At 40.4% G+C, this 20,628-nt stretch overlaps 1 protein-coding gene across 4 annotated transcripts in view; it reads left to right on the forward strand.

Annotated features, from left to right (window-relative positions):
- The window catches only part of LOC115116344 (collagen alpha-1(XVI) chain-like), a 260,099-nt gene that overhangs the window by 203,787 nt on the left and 35,684 nt on the right, over positions 1 to 20,628 (forward strand). For all 4 annotated transcript variants that reach the window (XM_065017921.1, XM_029644817.2, XM_029644818.2 and 1 more), the window contains exons 22-37: positions 2,476 to 2,637; positions 2,768 to 2,812; positions 2,957 to 2,992; positions 6,764 to 6,817; positions 7,702 to 7,752; positions 7,881 to 8,015; positions 8,452 to 8,487; positions 9,381 to 9,488; positions 10,450 to 10,572; positions 15,137 to 15,190; positions 15,771 to 15,812; positions 18,069 to 18,104; positions 18,238 to 18,291; positions 18,445 to 18,513; positions 18,646 to 18,699; positions 19,115 to 19,141. In XM_065017921.1, coding sequence (XP_064873993.1) covers positions 2,476 to 2,637; positions 2,768 to 2,812; positions 2,957 to 2,992; positions 6,764 to 6,817; positions 7,702 to 7,752; positions 7,881 to 8,015; positions 8,452 to 8,487; positions 9,381 to 9,488; positions 10,450 to 10,572; positions 15,137 to 15,190; positions 15,771 to 15,812; positions 18,069 to 18,104; positions 18,238 to 18,291; positions 18,445 to 18,513; positions 18,646 to 18,699; positions 19,115 to 19,141 — 1,086 coding nt within the window. The remainder of the gene's footprint in view (positions 1 to 2,475; positions 2,638 to 2,767; positions 2,813 to 2,956; positions 2,993 to 6,763; positions 6,818 to 7,701; positions 7,753 to 7,880; positions 8,016 to 8,451; positions 8,488 to 9,380; positions 9,489 to 10,449; positions 10,573 to 15,136; positions 15,191 to 15,770; positions 15,813 to 18,068; positions 18,105 to 18,237; positions 18,292 to 18,444; positions 18,514 to 18,645; positions 18,700 to 19,114; positions 19,142 to 20,628) is intronic.

Consider the following 20,628-nt stretch of genomic DNA (forward strand, 5'->3'; position numbering starts at 1 on the left):
TGCTGTGGGAATGGGTTACATACAGTCACTAACTCACTTGTGTACACACACATACAGATGCATACACACCAGCATACCAATGCACACAACTATAAATATGTATAGGCAAACACAAACTGGTCTGTTAGAGACACCACATTAGACTAACTGATCTGTTAGGGACACCACATTAGACTAACTGATCTGTTAGGGACACCACATTACACTAACTGATCTGTTAGGGACACCACATTACACTAACTGATCTGTTAGAGACACCACATTAGACTAACGGATCTGTTAGAGACACCACATTACACTAACTGATATGTTAGAGACACCACATTAGACTAACTGATATGTTAGGGACACAACATTACAATAACTGATCTGTTAGGGACACCACATTAGACTAAGTGATCTGTTAGAGACACCCCATTAGATATAGTTGACTACCTGATCTGTTAGGGACACCACATTAGATATAGTTGAATAACCGATATGTTAGGGACACCACATTAGATACAGTTGACTAGCTGATCTGTTAGGGACACCACATTAGATACAGTTGACTAGCTGATCTGTTTGGGACACCACATTAGATACAGTTGACTAACTGATCTGATAGGGACACCACATTAGATATAGTTGACTAACTGATCTGTTAGGGACACCACATTAGATTAGATATAGTTGACTAACTGATCTATTTGGGACGCCACATTCGATTTTGTTGATTCACTGATCTGTTAGGGACACCACATTAGATATAGTTGACTAACTGGTCTGTTAGGGACACCACATTAGATATAGTTGAGTAGCTGGACACCACATTAGATATAGTTGACTAACTGATCTGTTATGGACACCACATTAGATATAGTTGACTAACTGGTCTGTTAGGGACATCACATTAGATATAGTTGACTAACTGGTCTGTTAGGGACACCACATTAGATATAGTTGACTAACTGATCTGTTATGGACACCACATTAGATATAGTTGACTAACTGGTCTGTTAGGGACACCACATTAGATATAGTTGACTAACTGATCTGTTATGGACACCACATTAGATATAGTTGACTAACTGGTCTGTTAGGGACAGCACATTGGATATAGTTGACTAACTGGTCTGTTAGGGACACCACATTAGATATAGTTGACTAACTGGTCTGTTAGGGACACCACATTAGATACAGTTGACTAACTGATCTGTTATGGACACCACATTAGATTAGATATAGTTGACTAACTGATCTGTTAGGGACACCACATTAGAATATATATAGTTGACTAACTGGTCTGTTAAGGACACCGCATTAGATATAGTTGACTAACTGATCTGTTATGGACACCACATTAGATTAGATATAGTTGACTAACTGATCTGTTAGGGACACCACATTAGAATAGATATAGTTGACTAACTGGTCTGTTAAGGACACCGCATTAGATATAGTTGACTAACTGATCTGTTATGGACACCACATTAGATTAGATATAGTTTACTAACTGATCTGTTAGGGACACCACATTCAATATTGTTGATTCACTGATCTGTTAGGGACACCACATTAGATGTAGTTGACTAACTGATCTTTTAGGGACACCACATTGGAAATAGTTGAATATCTGATCTGTTAGGGACACCACATTAGATGTAGTTGACTAACTGATCTGCTAGGGACACAACATTAGATATAGTTGACTAACTGATCTGTTAGGGACACCACATTGGATATAGTTGATTAATTGATATGTTAGGGACACCACATTAGATATAGTTGACTAATTGATCTGTTAGGGACACCACATTAGATATAGCTGATTTTCAGAAATGAATTAAAGGGTGGTATTGAAAATATAGAACAAAATTGACATACTTTAAAGGAAATTCAGAGGGTTTAATAATGACCTGTTCGGGTGAAAGTGCTTTACAAGCATTCAATTCAACAAGTGTTTGGCTGAACATAGTATTTATAGAAGAGTGTCTCCCTTCTTCATCAAGTGGGCTGGTTCATGAACACAAATATAAATCACAATTGGCTCCAATGTCTACAATGTTTACATTGACCATCTGTTTCTTTCCTTAAAAAGGGGGGACATTCTGACACTGATGATACCTCAGCTAACATCTGGGTTCATATAAAGTGTTCTTACATCCCAAAATAGTGATTGTTCAGTTAGCTGACGAATAAGTGCTGTAGAACATAGTGTACTACAGCCACGATGTGCCACATTGGATATAGTTGAATAACGGATCTGTTGGGGACACCACATTATAATAAACTGACTAACTGATCTGTTAGGGACACCACATTATAATAAACTGACTAACTGATCTGTTCGGAAACACCACATTGGATATAGTTGAATAACGGATCTGTTGGGGACACCACATTAGACGCTATACCTCAAAGGAAACATGCCTATTAGTATGTGTTATCACTAACCTGTCTCCCTGTGATAATATGTGTCTGTATGCTTGGCAGGGAGGGGTGGGGTCTGATGGTGTCAAAGGGGAAAAGGGTGATGCATGTGCTGTGTGCCCCACCCTGAGTGAAATACCTGCTGCCAACCTTGTTGCCATGGAACAAACCCTGAAACACAAAGGAGAGAGAGGAAAACCTGGGCTGGGACAGAAGGGAGAACAGGTTAGTGTGTATTTTATTGGAATGGAATGTGTATGTGTGTATGTGTGCGCGTGCGTGTTAGTGCGTGCATTCTGTGTTGTTCCAGGTTCTGTTTCTAACCTGGAAGTGATTTGTGTTAACTCTTGCTCAGGGGGAACCTGGAGTCAGTGGCCTGGCAGGGCTGAGAGGAGAGAAGGTTAGTGCTGAGTAGGGAACTCAATAGGGCTCAGGATGTTTGAGGTTACTTCGTACCAAAAATACATTTTATACATAAGATAAAAGACTGAACATTGAGTTTAAAAGCCAGTTCTGTTGACATTACATTTTCTCTTGTTTCCAGGGTAACACTGGTGGCAAAGGAGCTGACGGTAAAACGGTGAGAGTTTATACATATGTTAAGAGAATCTTTATGGCATACTTTTTTCAACATTCTTTATATCCATAGTAGTTTTTTGGGGGGAGGGGTAGATCAGCTTTAATAATATTGCAGACATGTTGTGGCTTCCATCAATGTAATTCTCTGCATAATTTCCAATAACCCATATTTTGGGGGTAAATATACAGGACCAGTCAAGGGTTTTTGTTTATTTTTGACTATTTTCTACATTGTAGAATAATAGTGAAGACATCAAAACTATGAACTATCAAATATGGAATCATGTAGTAACCAAAAAAGTGTTAAACAAATATATATATTAAATATATTTATATTTGAGATTCTTCAAAGTAGCCACCCTTTGCCTTGATGAGAGCTTTGCACATTCTTGGCAGTCTCTCAACCAGCTTCATGAAGTAGTCACTTGGAATGAATTTCAATTAACAGGTGTGCCTTCTTAAAAGTACATTTGTAGAATTTCTTTCCTTGTGGATTCTCCATTCCTGAATCTGTGACCAAAAACAAGCTACAAAACACCAGTCTCAATGTCAACAGTCAAGAGGCAACTCCAGGATGCTGGCCTTCTAGACAGAGTTCCTCTGTCCAGTGTCTCTGTTCTTTTGCCCATCTAAATCTTTTATTTTTATTGGCCAGTCTGAGATATGGCTTTTTCTTTGCAACTCTGCCTAGAAGGCCAGAATCCATGGAGACTGACGCGTTTCAGAAGAAAGTTCTGGCCATTTTGAGCCTGTAATCGAACCCACAAATGTTGACGCTCCAGATACTTGACTAGTCTGAAGAAGGTCAGTTTTATTGCTTCTTTAATCAGAACAACAGTTTTCAGCTGTGCTAACATAATTGCAAAATGTTTTTCTAATGATCAATTAGCCTTTTAAAATTATAAACTTGGATTAGCTAACCCAATGTGCCATTGGAACACAGGAGTGGTGGTTGTTGATAATGGGCCTCTGTATGCCTATGTAGATCTCGTGGTGACAGGGTAGCCTAGTGGTTAGAGCGTTGGCCTAGTAACCGAAATTGTTGCAAGTTCAAATCCCCGAGCCAGTTAACCCACTGTTCCTAGACCATCATTGAAAATAAGAATTTGTTCTTAATGAACTTGTCTTGTTAAATAAAGGTTAAATAAAAAAGATGTATATATTCCATACATAATCAGGTGTTTCCAGCTACAATAGTCATTTACAACATTGACAATGTCTACACTGTAGTCCAGAGAGGTTAGAAAAAGTATCTAGATCATCTTTGAGGCTGTGGAGGGATTCTAATTGTTGGTTTAAAAGAAAGCATTAATCATCAGCGTACAATGACACCTTTGTTTTTAACCCTTGGATTTGTAGGCCCGTGATATTATTGTTGGATCTGATTTTATGATAAAATACTTTCCTCAGGCTTATTACAGATGCAAAAATGAGTTCAGTTGGCTGTTGTATGGCTCTTTGGAGACAAAGTGATGAAATGCACTGTAACTACAATGCCTTACGAAAGTATTCACACCCCTTTATTTTTGTGTTACAAAGTGGGATTCAAATTGTTTAATCGTCATTTTTTGTCAATGATGTACACAGAATACTCTGTAATGTCAAATTAGAAAACAAATTCTAACATTTGTAAAAACGAAGTTAAAAAAACATGCATATATCTTCAGTAGAAGAGTATTCGACCCCCTGAGTCAATACATGTTCAATTCAGCTTTGGCAGCGATTACAGCTATGAGTCATTCTTTATGCCCTATTTGCACATTATTATTTTTTGGAATTCTCCAAGCTCTGTCAAGTTGCTCTGTCATAATTCCTAGACAGCCATTTTCAAGTCTTTCCATAGATTTTCAAGACGATTTAAGTCAAAACTGTAACTAGGCCACTCAGGAACTTTCAATGACATCTTGGTAATCAACTCCAGTGTATATTTGGCCTTGTATTTTAGGTTATGGTCCTGCTGAAAGGTGAATTTGTCTCCCAATGTCTGGGAGAATGAACCAGGTTTTCCTCTAGGATTTTGCCTGTGCTTACAGTACCTCTGTTCCGTTAATTGTTTTGAAAGACTCCCTAATCCTTGCCAGTAACAAGCATACCCATAACATGATACAGTCACCACCACGCATATGAAGAGTGGTACTCAGTGATGTGTTGGATTTGCCCCAAAAATAATGCTTTGTATTCAGGACATAAAGTTAATTTCTTTGCCACATTTTTTGCAGTTTTACAAAATAATATATATATAATAATATTCTGTACAGGCTTCCTTCTTTTCACTCTGTCAATTAGGTTAGTATCGTTGGGTAACTACAATGTTGTTGATCCATCCTCAGTTTTCTCCTATCACAGCCATTATACTCTGTATCTGTGTTAAAGTCACCATTGTCCTCATGGTGAAATCCCTGAGCGGTTTCCTTCCTCTCCAGCATCTGAGTTAGAAAGGACAGCTGTATTTTTGTGGTGCCTGAGGGTATTGATACACCCTCCAAAGTGTAATTAATAACTAAGTGTAATTAATATCAATTGTCTGCTTTTTTTCTACCAATACCGTAGGTGCCCTTTTTTGTGAGTCATTGGAAAACCTCGCTAGTCTTTATGGTTGAATCTGTGTTTGAAATTCACTGCTTGACTGAGGATTTTATTTATTTCACCTTTATTTAACCAGGTAGGCAAGTTGAGAACAAGTTCTCATTTACAATTGCGACCTGGCTAAGATAAAGCAAAGCAGTTCGACATATACAACAACACATGGAGTAAAACAAACATACAGTCAATAATACAGTAGAAATACAGTGCTGTTGACCAGGGTAGGGGTGGCCAGGTGGAAAGCATGGCCAGCCGTAGAAAAATGCTTATTGAAATTCTCAATTATAGGGGCTTTATCGGTGGTGACAGTGTTTCCTATCCTCAGGAGGTGCTCTTATTCTCCATGGACATTACAGTGTCCCAGAACCTTTTGGAGTTTGTGTTGCAGGAAGCTAGCCTTGGCTTTTCTAACTGCCTGTGTATATTGGTTTCTAGCTTCCCTGAAAAGTTGCATATCACGGGGGCTGTTCGATTCTAATGCAGAACGCCATAGGATGTTTTTGTGTTGGTTAAGGGCAGTCAGGTCTGGAGAGAACCAAGGGCTATATCTGTCCCTGGTTCTAAATTTCTTGAAAGGGGCATGCTTATTTAAGATGGTGAGGAAGGCATTTAAAAAACAACAGGCATCCTCTACTGACGGGATGAGATCAATATCCTTCCAGGATACCCCGGCCAGGTCGATTAGAAAGGCCTGCTCGCCGAAGTGTTTCAGGGAGCGTTTGACAGTGATGAGTGGAGGTCGTTTGACCGCTGACCCATTACGGATGCAGGCAATGAGTCAGTGATCGCTGAGATCTTGGTTGAAAACAGCAGAGGTGTATTTAGAGGGCAAGGATGAATGAGGTAGTCATTCAAAAATCATGTTAAACACTATTATTGCACACAGAGTCTATGCAACTTATTGTGTGACTTTTTAAGCACAATTTTACTCCTGACCTTATTCAGGCTTGTCATGACAAAGGGGTTCAGTACTTATTCACTCAAGACTTGTCAGATTTGAACTTTTTTTTTTTTTTATAAAAATCAAATTAAACATCATAATTCCACTTTGACACTATGGGTTATTGTGTGTAGGCCAGTGACACAAAATCTCAATTTAATCCATTTTAAATTCAGGTTGTAACACAAGAAAATGTGGAAAAGTTAAGGGTTGTGAATAGTTTCTGAAGGCATTATATGTATCTTATAGGGCAAAACTGGACCCAGAGGACCTAGTGGCAAGGATGGACTGAAGGGGATACAGGTGAGAGGGTGGAGCTAACAAACACTACATCTAATACTGGGTGATGTCATCATGTTATGTTGTGTTTTGATATGATATGTTATGTTGTGTTTTGGTATGATGTGTTATGTTGTGTTTTGGTATGATATGTTATGTTGTGTTTTGGTATGATGTATTATGTTGTGTTTTGGTATGATGTGTTATGTTGTGTTTTGGTATGATATGTTATATTATGTTGTGTTTTGGTATGATGTGTTATGTTGTGTATTGGCATGATGTGTTATGTTATGTTGTGTTTTGGTATGATGTGTTATATTATGTTGTGTTATGTTGTGTTTTGGTATGATATGTTATATTATGTTGTGTTTTGGTATGTTATGTTGTGTTTTGGTATGATATGTTATATTATGTTGTGTTTTGGTATGATGTGTTATGTTGTGTTTTGGTATGTTATGTTGTGTTTTGGTATGATGTGTTATGTTATGTTGTGTTTTGGTATGATGTGTTATGTTATGTTGTGTGTTGGTATGATGTGTTATGTTATGTTGTGTATTGGTATGATGTGTTATGTTATGTTGTGTTTTGGTATGATGTGTTATATTATGTTGTGTTTTGGTATGATGTGTTATGTTGTGTTTTGGTATGTTATGTTGTGTTTTGGTATGATATGTTATATTATGTTGTGTTTTGGTATGATGTGTTATGTTGTGTTTTGGTATGATGTGTTATGTTGTGTTTTGGTATGTTATGTTGTGTTTTGGTATGATGTGTTATGTTATGTTTTGGTATGATGTGTTATATTATGTTGTGTTTTGGTATGATATGTTATGTTGTGTTTTGGTATGATGTGTTATGTTATGTTTTGGTTTGATGTGTTGTGTTTTGGTATGTGATTCTTTTGACAGGGAGATCCAGGGATTCCTGGTCTAGGAACTGCAGGCCCTAAAGGAGAGAAGGTGAAGTGTGTGTTAGTTTGTGTGCATACATCTTTACACATGAAAGTATGTCTATACGTTTGTATGTGTGTGTGTGTGTGTTTCTTTTGCCAACAGTCCTAAGCCAGTGTTTCTCCCCTCTACCCCAGGGTGCGTCGTGTGGGGTGTGCCAGTCTTCCCCCTCTGAGGTGGGCAGTGGGACGTCTTCCGTCAAGGTGCTAGCGGGTGAAACTGGCCCTCCAGGGCCCGCCGGGCCTGCAGGAGAGGGCACCGACGGCAAACAGGTGAGACCCCTCTACCTGGAGAGAAGAGGGCTATGAGGACTCTGCCTACTTTGTCGACCTGGTTTGCATTACTTTGACCATGCTTGTTTAACATGACTAAGCCAACAACATACACATGCCACTAAAAACACCAAACTGACCTTAGATCACTGTATGTCTGCAACTTAAATATTGGCAAAGTCGTGACATATGCAGGTAATCCCCCACCTACCACAGGATACGCCAAGGTGAGCTATGAATCTCAATGAAATTGTAAGATACTGTGTCTCACAGCTTAATTACATGGGCCTCGGTGGTTAGCGCTGTGTCAACGGGTTTGTATCTGAATGGGTAGAGGCTTGCACAGGTGTGTGTGTGTGCGTGCGTGCCTGCGCATGCATAATCTTATAGGTGCGTATGACTCTAAATCTCTGTCTTTTCCTGTCTCCTTGTACAGGGTGTGCCAGGTCGTGATGGTCTAAGGGGAGAGAAGGTAAATTCTTCATTACAGGTTTTTCTTTGTAAAAGTCTCTGAATAGAATTGAAAGATGCGAAGGGACAGTAATGTAGTCATTCTCAGCTAGTGCCAAGATATGTGACAAAGCCTCTGGGGAATTCAGTCCACCTTAAATAGCCTTATTGCCTGCAGAGAAATCCAATCACAGTGACTTAAATTATGTCCCTAGGGAACTCAGTACCTTAGTTAACATAATGTCCACAGGAAAATCAGTCCGCCTAAATAAGACATTGAATAACCCAGGGAAATTAGTCTATTTTGAATGTAGCCTGTTGCCCCAGGGAACAAGCAGACTAGACCGCCTTAAATCATCTAATATCTCCAGGTACTTTAGTCCTCCTTAAATGAGCAGATACCCCTAAAACGACTGCAGAGAAATCCGACTACATTAGATTAACTCGTGCCTCTGGGGTCCTCAGACCACCTTAAACCAGGAAATGTCATTAGGAAAAACTAGAAAAGCCTCCGGTCCCATCCGCAAATGAGTCCATCTTAAATTAACTTTAGGTCCCCGGAGGGCTTGGTCCAATTTAAATAACCGTAGTCCCTATAAACTGGGAAGTCCGCTGGAAAATTAGCCCACCTTAAAAAAATGTAGGACCTCTGAGGAGTCAGTCGGACCACCTTAAATTACCTTGAATCTGTAGCACGCACTGATTTTAACTGAGCTAAGACTGGCAGTTAAAATACAATTGACGAATCTGGTATCACAAACCCAGATTAAGCCTATTGATAATTAGTCTTCATTCATAGACATGGCTTGAATGATTTTTGGACTATAGTTATATTATCTTTATTTATGAATGTTCAAGTACGAGTCACAGACCAGATCCCTATTGTTGATCAAATGAATATGTCTCTGTTGCTAGGGCGACCAGGGTGAGCAGGGAGACCAAGGATTAGCCGGCACCCATGGAACCCAGGGCCTGCCTGGAGAGCCTGGTCGGGATGGACTAACTGGACTGAAGGGAGAGAAGGTATGGAACACCCAACCAACCAATCAATGAGTCAGCCTGACTATCTGGATGGTTAGTTGGCTGGCTTTCTGGCTGTTTATCCGTCCATCTCCCTTATCTGTCCAAGATATCTATCTTATAACGTATCCTTATGCCTATATAGATTGTGAATATAAGATTGCATAAGCTTATTAAAGATGATGCTATAAAAGGCTGTTAATTAAATAAACTATCTTCAACACCATGTATAGCAGCTGAACTAACTAACTATTTAACAATCTAACTATCTAACTAACAATCAAACTATCTATCTAACTAAAGAACTAATTAAATATATATCTATCTACGCTACATGACCGTCAAACATCTCATTCCAAAATCATGGGTATTAATATGGAGTTGGTCCCCCTTTGCTGCTATAACAGCCTCCACTCTTCTGGGAAGGCTTTTCACTAGATGTTGGAACATTGCTGCGGGGACTTACTTCCATTCAGCCACAAGAGCATTAGTGAGGTCGGGCACTGGTGTTGGGCGATTAGGCCTGGCTCGCAGTCGGCGTTCCAATTCATCCCAAAGGTGTTCGATGCGGTTAAGGTCAGAGCTCTATGCAGGCCAGTCAAGTTCTTCCACACCAATCTCGACAAACCATTTCGGTATGGCCCTCGCTTTGTGCACGGGGGTATTGCCATGCTGAAACAGGAAAGGGCCTTCCCCAAACTGTTGCCAAAACGTTGGAAGCTCAGAATTGTCTAGAATGTCATTGTATGCTGTAGCATTAAAATGTCCCTTCACTGGAACTAAGGGACCTAGCCCGAACCATGAAAAACAGCCCCTTACCATTATTCCTCCTCCGAACAGTTCTTGTTCTGACGTTGCGTCTATCTATAGTCTGTCTGTCTGCCTGTCTAACTATATAATGTAACCAACTCACCCAGACTGTTCTCTCTCTTGTTGACTGTTGTTGTGTTGTATCTATCAACAGGGAGATGCGTGTGAGAGCTGTGCGCCTGTCTCTGGACGGCAGATGGGTGTAGGAGGGGTGCAGGGAGCCAAGGGAGAGAGGGGCAACCCGGGACCCCCAGGAGAGGGGAAAGCAGGGAAACATGTAAGTCTGCAGCATGACTGACCTTTGAGATGGACTGTTTTAGCTCTACACATACAGTACCAGTGAAATGTTTGGACATCTCTTCTCATTCAAGGGTTTTTCTTATTTTTTTTCTACATTGTAGAATTATAGTGAAGACATCAACACTATGAAATAACACATATGGAATCATGTGGTAACCAAAAAAGTGTTAAACAATCAAAATATATTTTATATTTGAGATTCTTCAAACTAACACCCTTTGCCTTGATGACAGCTTTGCACACACTTGGCATTCTCTCAACCAGCTTCACCTGGAATGCTTTTCCAACAGTCTTGAAGGAGTTCCCACATATGCTGAGCACTTGTTGGCTGCTTTTCATTCACTCTGATGCAGCACTCCATCACTCTCCTTCTTGGTCAAATAGCCCTTACACACCCTGGAGGTGTGTTGGGTCATTGTCCTGTTGAAAAACAAATGATAGTCCCACTAAGCGCAAACCAGACGGGATGGCGTATTGCTGCAGAATGCTATGGTAGCCATGCTGGTTAACTGTGCCTTGAATTATAAATAAATCACTGACAGTGTCACCAGCAAAGCACCATCACACCTCCTCCTCCATGCTTCACGGTGGAAACCACACATGCAGAATCATCCGAGATCATCCATTCACCTACTCTGCGTCTCACAAGACGTGGTTGGAAGCAAAAATCTTACATTTGGATTCATCAGACCAAAGAACAGATGTCCACCAGTCTAATGTCTATTGCTCATGTTTCTTGGCCCAATCAAGTCTCTTCTTATTATTGGTGTCCTTTAGCAGTGGTTTCTTTGCATCAATTCAACCATGATGACCTCATTCATGCAGTCTGAACAGTTGATGTCGAGATGTGTCTGTTACTTATACTCTGTGAAGCATTTATTTTGGCTGCAATCTGAGGTGCAGTTCATTCTAATGAACTTGTCCTCTGCAGCATAGGTACAGTAACTCTGGGTCTTCCTTTCCTGTGGCAGTCCTCATGAGAGCCAGTTTCATCATTGCACTTGATGGTTTTTGCGACTGCACTTGAAGAAACCTTCAAAGTTCTTGAAATCTTCCGGATTGACTGACATTCATGTCCTAAAGTAATAATGCACTGTCGTTTCTCTTTGCTTATTTGAGCTGTTCTTGCTATAATATGGACTTGGTATTTTACCAAATAGGGCTATCTTCTGTATACCACCCCTACCTTGTCACAATACAACTGATTGGCTCAAACGCATTAAGAAGGAAAGAAATTCCACAAATTAACTTCTAACAGGGCATACCTGTTAAAACCTCTCTTGGATATTCAGGACGGTAGCATCCCACCTCGCCAACAGCCAGTGAAAGTGCAGGGCGCCAAATTCAAAACAACAAAAATCTCATAATTAAAATTCCTCAAGCATACAAGTATTTGTATCAGCCACAGTGTCTGATTTTAAAAAGGCTTTACAGTGAAAGCACCACAAACGATTATGTTTGGTTACCACCAAGTCACAGAAAAACACAGTCATTTTTCCAGCCAAAGAGAGGAGTCACAAAAAGCACAAATAGAGATCAAATTTATCACTAACCTTTGATGATCTTCATCAGATGACACTCATAGGACTTCATGTTACCCAATACATGTATGTTTTGTTCGATAAAGTGCATATTTATATAAACAAATCTCATTTTACATTAGTGCGTTACGTCCATAGTTCTAAAACATGCTGTGACTCTGCAGAGAGCCACATCAATTTACAGAAATACTCATCATAAATGTTGATGAAAATACAAGTGTTATACATGGAATTAGAGATATACTTCTCCTTAATGCAACCGCTGTGTCTGATTTCAAAAAAGCTTGACGGAAAAAGTAAACCATGCAATAATCTTGAGTACAGCGTTCAGACAACAAAGCGCGTTCAGGTCCAGCCGAACGTCGGACGAAAAGTTCAAAATGTTCCGCTACAGTTCTGCCCGTAGAAACCTGTCAAACTAAGTATAGAATCAATCTTTAGGATGTTTTATCATACATCTTCAATAATGTTCCAACCGGAGATTTCCTATGTCTGTAGAAAAGCAATGGAACGAGAGCTAATTCTCTCATGACCGCGCGTCACAAGCCTGTGGCACTCTGCCAGACACCTGGCTCAATCCCCTCTCATTCACCCACACTTCACAGTAGAAGCCTCAAACCAAGTTCTAAAGACTGTTGACATCTAGTGAAAGCCTTAGGAAGTGCAATATGACCCAATTTACACTGTATATTGGAATGGCAAAGTGTTGGAAAAACTACAAACCTCAGATTTCCCACTACCTGGTTGGATTTGTCTGAGGTTTTCGCCTGCCATATGAGTTCTGTTATACTCACAGACTTCATTCAAACAGTTATAGAAACTTCAGTTTTCTATCCAATTATACTAATAATATGCATATATTGGGACAGAGTCTGGGCACCTTATTCATCCAAGCTTCTGTCACCAAGAAGTTAATTTAAATGCATTCCAGGTGACTACCTCATGAAGCTGGTTGAGAGAATGCCAAGAGTGTGCAAAGCTGTCATCAAGGCAAGAGTGGGTACTTTGAAGAATCTCAAATATAAAATATATTTTGATGTTTAACACTTTAACTATTCATGAAAATCGCAAATGAAATTAAATCAATATGCTAGCTTTCAAGCTTAGATTTTTGTTAACAACACTGTCATCTCAGATTTTCAAAATATGCTTCTCAACCATTGCAAAACAAGCATTTGTGTAACACTATTGATAGCTAGCGTAGCATTTAGCGTAGCATTTAGCGTTAGCATTCAGCAGGCAACATTTTCACAAAAACCAGAAAAACATTCAAATAAAATCATTTACCTTTGAAGAACAGATGTTTTCAATGAGGAGACTCTCAGTTAGATGGCAAATGTTCAGTTTTTACAAAAATATTATTTGTTTAGGACAAATCGCTCCGTTTTCTGCGTCATGTTTAGCTACGAAAGAAACCTGTATCCAGGATTGTGTAAATCTATCCGTAAGCTCATTAGCATAACGCAACGTTAACTATTCATGAAAATCGCAAATGAAATGAAATAAATCTATTTGCTCTCAAGCTTAGCCTTTTGTTAACAACACTGTCATCTCAGATTTTCAAAAATATGCTTCTCAACCATTGCAAAACAAGCATTTGTGTAACACTATTGATAGCCTAGCATAGTATTATGCCTGACATTCAGCAAGCAACATTTTCACAAAAACCAGAAAAACATTCAAATAAAATCATTTACCTTTGAAGAACTTCAGGTGTTTTCAATGAGACTCTCAGTTAGATAGCAAATGTTCAGTTTTTACAAAAAGATTATTTGTTTAGGACAAATCGCTCCGTTTTCTGCGTCACGTTTAGCTACGAAAGAAACCTGTATCCAGGATTGTGTAAATCTATCCGCAAGCTCATTAGCATAACGCAACGTTAACTATTCATGAAAATCGCAAATGAAATGAAATAAATCTATTTGCTCTCAAGCTTAGCCTTTTGTTAACAACACTGTCATCTCAGATTTTCAAAAATATGCTTCTCTACCATAGCAAAACTAGCATTTGGCATTTAGCGTTAGCATTTAGCATTAGCATTTAGCGTTAGCATCACCAGGCAACATTTTCACAAAAACCAGCAAAAACATTCAATAAATCATTTACCTTTGAAGAACTTCGGATGTTTTCAATGAGGAGACTCTCAGTTAGATAGCAAATGTTCCGTTTTCCTGAAAGATTATTTGTGCAGAGAAATCGGTCCGTTTTCTGCGTCATGTTTGGCTACCAAAAAAAAAAACGAAAATTCAGTTATAAAAACGCCAAACTTTTTCCAAAATAACTCCATAATATCGACTGAAACATGGCAAACGTTGTTTAGAATCAATCCTCAAGGTGTTTTTCTACATATCTCTTCAATGATGTATCGTTCCTGGAAGTGTGCTTCTCCGTCTGTATCGCATGGTAAAATGGTTGCCACTAAGAATTACGCACCAATTTAGACAAAGGACACTGGACGGCCCCCTGGCAAATGTAGTCTCTTATGGCCAATCTTCCAATGATATGCCTACAAATACGTCACAATGCTGCAGACATCTTGGACGAACGGCAGAGCGCATAAGTTCGTTCACAGCATATTCACAGCCATATAAGGAGACGATAGTAAAACAGAGCTTCAAAAATCCTGCTCATTTCCTGTTTGAAGTTTCATCTTGGTTTCATCTGTAAGATCAGTTCTGGGGCACTCACAGATAATATCTTTGCAGTTTTGAAAACGTCAGTGTTTTCTTTCCAAAGCTGGCAATTATATGCATAGTCGAACATCTTTTCGTGACAAAATATTGTGCTTAAAACGGGCACGTTTTTTCATCCAATAATGACATAGCGCCCCCATAGGTTGAAGAGGTTAATAGTTTTTATTTCTTCACTATTATTCTACAATGTAGAAAATAGAATACAAAAATAGAATAAAAACTTTAATGAGTGCTGAGTGGGTCCAAACTTGTGACACACTCTTTATTTGTCTTCTCTATCTTGTCTTTCTATCTCTCCATTTACCAGGGCAAACCAGGTCTTCCCGGTGTCCAAGGGCCTATAGGACCAAAAGGAAGCCAGGTACAGTATGATCATTTGCCATGCACACGTACAAGGGTTGGTGTGAATTTCACTTGTGGCTGACTCAGTGTGTGTGTCTGTGCTGACTCAGTGTGTGTGTCTGTGCTGACTCAGTGTGTGTGTCTGTGCTGACTCAGTGTGTGTATCTGTGCTGACTCAGTATGTGTGGCTGTGCTGACTCAGTGTGTGTGTGTGTGTGTGTGTGTGTGTGTGTGTGTGTGTGTGCGTGTGTGTGTGTGTGTCTGTGCTGACTCACTGTGTGTGTGTGTGTGTGTGTCTGTGCTGACTCAGTGTGTGTGTCTGTGCTGACTCAGTGTGTGTATCTGTGCTGACTCAGTATGTGTGGCTGTGCTGACTCAGTATGTGTGGCTGTGCTGACTCAGTGTGTGTGTGTGTGTGTGTGTGTGTGTGTCTGTGCTGACTCACTGTGTGTGTGTGTGTGTGTGTCTGTGCTGACTCAGTGTGTGTGTCTGTGCTGACTCAGTGTGTGTGGCTGTGCTGACTCAGTGTGTGTGGCTGTGCTGATTCAGTGTGTGTGTCTGTGCTGACTCAGTGTGTGTGTCTGTGCTGCTCCCTGTAGGGTGACCCAGGAGTTGAAGGGGTGGGCATCCCAGGCCCTCAGGTAAGACATTTTTTTTAACATCTAGGTCAGGTGTGTCTAACTCATTCCATGGAGGGCCTAGTGGTTAATGGTTTTGGGGTTTTCCTTTCAATTAAGACCTAGATAACCAGGTGAGGGGAGTTCTTTACTAATCAGTGACGTTATTTTTATTTATTTTTTATTTCACCTTTATTTAACCAGGTAGGCTAGTTGAGAACAAGTTCTCATTTACAACTGCGACCTGGCCAAGATAAAGCAAAGCAGTGTGACACAAACAACAACACAGAGTTACACATGGAATAAACAAGCGTACAGTCAATAACACAATAGAAAAAAATAAAGTCTATATACAGTGTGTGCTAATGGCGTGAGGAGGTAGACAATAATTTGGCCAGAGTAGTGGAGTAATTACAATTTATCAATAACACTGGAGTCATAGATGAGCAGATGGTGATGTGCAAGTAGAAATACTGGTGTGCAAAAGAGCAGAAAAGTAAATAAAAACAATATGGGGATGAGATAGGTAGATTGGGTGGGCTATTTACAGATGGACTCTGTACAGCTGCAGCGATCGGTTAGCTGCTCAGATAGCTGATGTTTAAAGTTAGTGAGGGAAATAAAAGTCTCCAGCTTCAGCGATTTTTGCAATTCGTTCCAGTCACTGGCAGTTGAGAACTGGGAGGAAGGGCAGCCAAAGTTGTTGGCTTTGGGGATGACCAGTGAGATATACCTGCTGGAGCTCGTGCTACAGGTGGGTGTTGTTATCGTGACCAGTGAGCTGAGATAAGGCGGAACTTTACCTAGCATAAACATGACCTGGAGCCAGTGGGTCTGGCAACGAATATGTAGCGAGGGCCAGCCGACTAGAGCATAGAGGTCGCAGTGGTGGGTGGTATAAGGGGTTTTGGTGACAAAACGGATGGCACTCTGATAGACTGCATCCAGTTTGCTGAGTAGAGTATTGGAAGCTATTTTGTAAATGACATCGCCGAAGTCGAGGATCGGTAGGATAGTCAGTTTTACGAGGGTATGTTTGGCGGCGTGAGTGAAGGAGGCTTTGTTGCGAAATAGGAAGCCGATTCTAGATGTAATTTTGGATTGGAGATGTTTAATATAAGTCTGGAAGGAGAGTTTACAGTCTAGCCAGACACCTAGGTATTTGTAGTGTCCACATATTGTAAGTCAGAACCGTACAGAGTAGTGATGCTAGTCGGGCGGGCAGGTGCGGGCAGCGAACGGTTGAAAAGCATGCATTTAGTTTCACTAGGGTTTAAGAGCAGTTGGAGGCCACGGAAGGAGAGTTGTATGGCATTGAAGCTCGTTTGGAGGTTAGTTAACACAGTGTCCAAAGAATTAATCAATCAAGGACAAGGGAGAAGCGAAAATCCGCAGACACTCGACCCAACGTGGAATGAGTTTGACTCGTAAACATTGAAGAGATTGCTCACCTCAAAATACATTTTTGGTGCTGTTTTTCTGAAGCTTTCCCATACTTCATTTGTTTTTATTACCCACATATCCACTGGGCTGGTTGAATAAATGTTGTTTCCACATCATTTGTATCAACATTCCTTCTGGATCAACATTCTAACATTCCTTCTGGATCAACATGCTAACATTCCTTCTGGATCAACATGTTAACATTCCTTCTGGATCAACATTCTAACATTCTTTCTGGGGCAACATTCTAACATTCCTTCTGGGTCAACATTCTAACATTCCTTCTGGATCAACATTCTAACATTCCTTCTGGGTCAACATGTTAACATTCCTTCTGGGTCAACATTCTAACATTCCTTCTGGGTCAACGTGTTAACATTCCTTCTGGGTCGACATGTTAACATTCCTTCTGGGACAACGTGTTAACATTACTTCAGGATCAACATGCTAACAGTCTGCATCAACATGTTAACATTTCTTCTGAATCAACATGCTAACATTCCTTCAGGATCAACATGCTCACAGTCTGCATCAACATGCTAACATTCCTCAAGTGTATAGGTAGACAGATATACTGTATACACACACATGCAGGTTTGTGTACAAACACACACACAAACTCACGCGCACACACGAGACACATACACACGAAGCAACGAGAGCATGTGTGATGGGAATGAGAGATGGAATGAGGAAGACAATATCCAGACTTGTTCATGAAGGTTCAGCCATTGTTCTACTGTTGATGAATCATCTGTTTGTCTCTAACCTCAACTCACCACCCATCTCTTTAAACCTTTCTCTCGCTCTCTTGCTCTCTCTCTCTCCTATTTTCAGGGAGCAGAAGGACCCAGAGGCCTACCAGGGGTGGCAGTAAGTCCAAAAAATATTAGATGAAATAATGATGAAATACATATTAAATATGATTGCCTCTAGTATGTACTGTATAATGGTCTCTGTAGTCTCCTTCTATCATGTTAATTTGCATCATGCTGCTCCTCTACAGGGTCCTCAGGGAATTAGAGGACTTACTGGACCAGTTGGGCCTGCTGGGGACATGGTACACACACGCACACACACACACACACACACACACACACACACACACACACACACACACATACATTATACGTGCATCAACACATAAACACACACACACACACACACAGCCACAAAGTTCTCATTCTTGTGTGTATGTATTTGCTTTTCACAGGGTCCTAAAGGAGAGGATGGGCCTCCAGGGCCACAGGGGCCCATGGGTGTAGGTGTTACAGGACCCCAGGTAAGAGATTTGTGTGTGTGTGTGTGTGTGTGTGTGTGTGTGTGTGTGTGTGTGTGTGTGCATATGTGTATTAACTCTAGTCAAAGCCATTGAGTGATTGCTGCCTCCATACTTATCCCATTCCCAACCCAGGGTAAAGACGGCAAAGGTGGATCCAATGGAATCCCAGGAGCTGATGGAAGAGATGTGAGTGGCGTCACATTGAAAACACAACACAGTCACATAGTATTGGAATTGTGTAGTCGGTGTGAATTGTATACCTTTCATAGTACTGTGTAATAGTGTGTGAGCTAAGATCACTAGTTTCTACAGACTCAGAGTCAGTGGTTTAAAGTTTAAAGATGATTATATTTAGTCTAATAGCTAATGAAAGCCGCCTCAATCCATAACAGAGCCATAGTGTCTCCTGTCGCCCCTCTCTGCTCCTGACTACTTTCCTTGCAAGCTTTATCGTCTGCAATGACAAGGCCACACTAACTCTGTGTGTGTGTGTGTGTGTGTGTGTGTGTGTGTGTGTGTGTGTGTGTGTGTGTGTGTGTGTGTGTGTGTGTGTGTGTGTGTGTGTGTGTGTGTGTGTGTGTGTGTGTGTTCTGTCTTGCAGGGAACTAACGGAGCCAAGGGGGACAAGGTAAACCTAGCATTTCTGAAGATTAAGAGGTTTGGAGGCAGGGGTAACAGATGGTAATCACTGGGGATGCTTCACCAGCACACACACACACACACACACACACACACACACAGACATAGGCAGATGCTTACACGCACACAAACACACACACACACACACACCCTCAAGGCACAGACAGAGTAGCAGAGGAGGTGACAAGTGTGTGGGATCCAAATAGACAAGGGAAGTACAGGAGTTTTAAGAACAGGACTAGGATTATTAATTAGTGCTACCATCAGAACAACTGAACAGGACCAGGATTATTAATTAGTGCTACCATCAGACCAACTGAACAGGACTAGGATTATTAATTAGTGCTACCATCAGCCCAACTGAACAGAACTAGGATTATTAATTAGTGCTACCATCAGACCAACTGAACAGGACTACGATTATTAATTAGTGCTACCATCAGACCAACTGAACAGGACTAGGATTATTAATTAGTGCTACCATCAGACCAACTGAACAGGACTAGGATTATTAATTAGAGCTACCATCAGACCAACTGAACAGGACTACGATTATTAATTAGAGCTACCATCAGACCAACTGAACAGGACTAGGATTATTGAAATATGAATAAGAAGACACAGTAGCAGAATAAATTCCACGTCAACTTTGTTTCATCACAAAACTGGAGAGCAGCGTCTGTTCTGTGAAGTCCACAAAACATATGGCCTCTAACAAACAGTTACATGACCTATAGCATGTTCAAGCAAGTTATTAATGTTTCCGACATTTTCAGAATACTTAACAACTATTGATTTAGAACCACAGAGAGTTACCAGAAGTCGCTTAGAAAACAGGAGCTGTTTCCGCTAGTCCAGCACCATTTCAACTTCAACATCATCAAATAACCTGAGTTTAGTCTAATACAGTGGCAACTAAAAGATGCCAAAGACAATTTAGTCCAATCAACGTGAGCTCAATATGAAGTGGCTCACCCTACTTGTAGAGAAAAGCCAATGCCATCCTCCTCTCCTTCATGTTGGCAAAACGGTCTAGTACTCTGTCATATAGTACACGCTTTTAGTTTTCGTTTTGCTAGGCTACCTTGCTAAAATGCTTGCTCGCTAGCCTAACTTCCATTCATGATTAGCCAGCTAGTTAACATTAGCCTACGTCTAGCTACATGCTGAACTTCCATCCTCTCAGATCAGGGGCACAATGTATGAATTTATGATTGGATCAGAATCACAGTTATAATCATTGGCCAGTACAGAGAATTAGGTAAAACCAAGTCCAAATCCCTAGTGGCTAATTTAGGAAAGGGCTGATTTTAGCTAGCTGGCTAGCCACTGGAGGAAACAACCCAATGAGATTCAACAATATACTTATTTTCCGTAAATTATATTTTGCTTTTGATGTGGTTGATGTGAAGACAAATCCAAAATGTCTCACTCAGTTTAGCTCAACTGATTAGATATTATTGAACCTTTTTTAGC

The sequence above is a fragment of the Oncorhynchus nerka genome, linkage group LG4 (assembly GCF_034236695.1).
Source record: "Oncorhynchus nerka isolate Pitt River linkage group LG4, Oner_Uvic_2.0, whole genome shotgun sequence".
NCBI lineage: Eukaryota > Metazoa > Chordata > Actinopteri > Salmoniformes > Salmonidae > Oncorhynchus > Oncorhynchus nerka.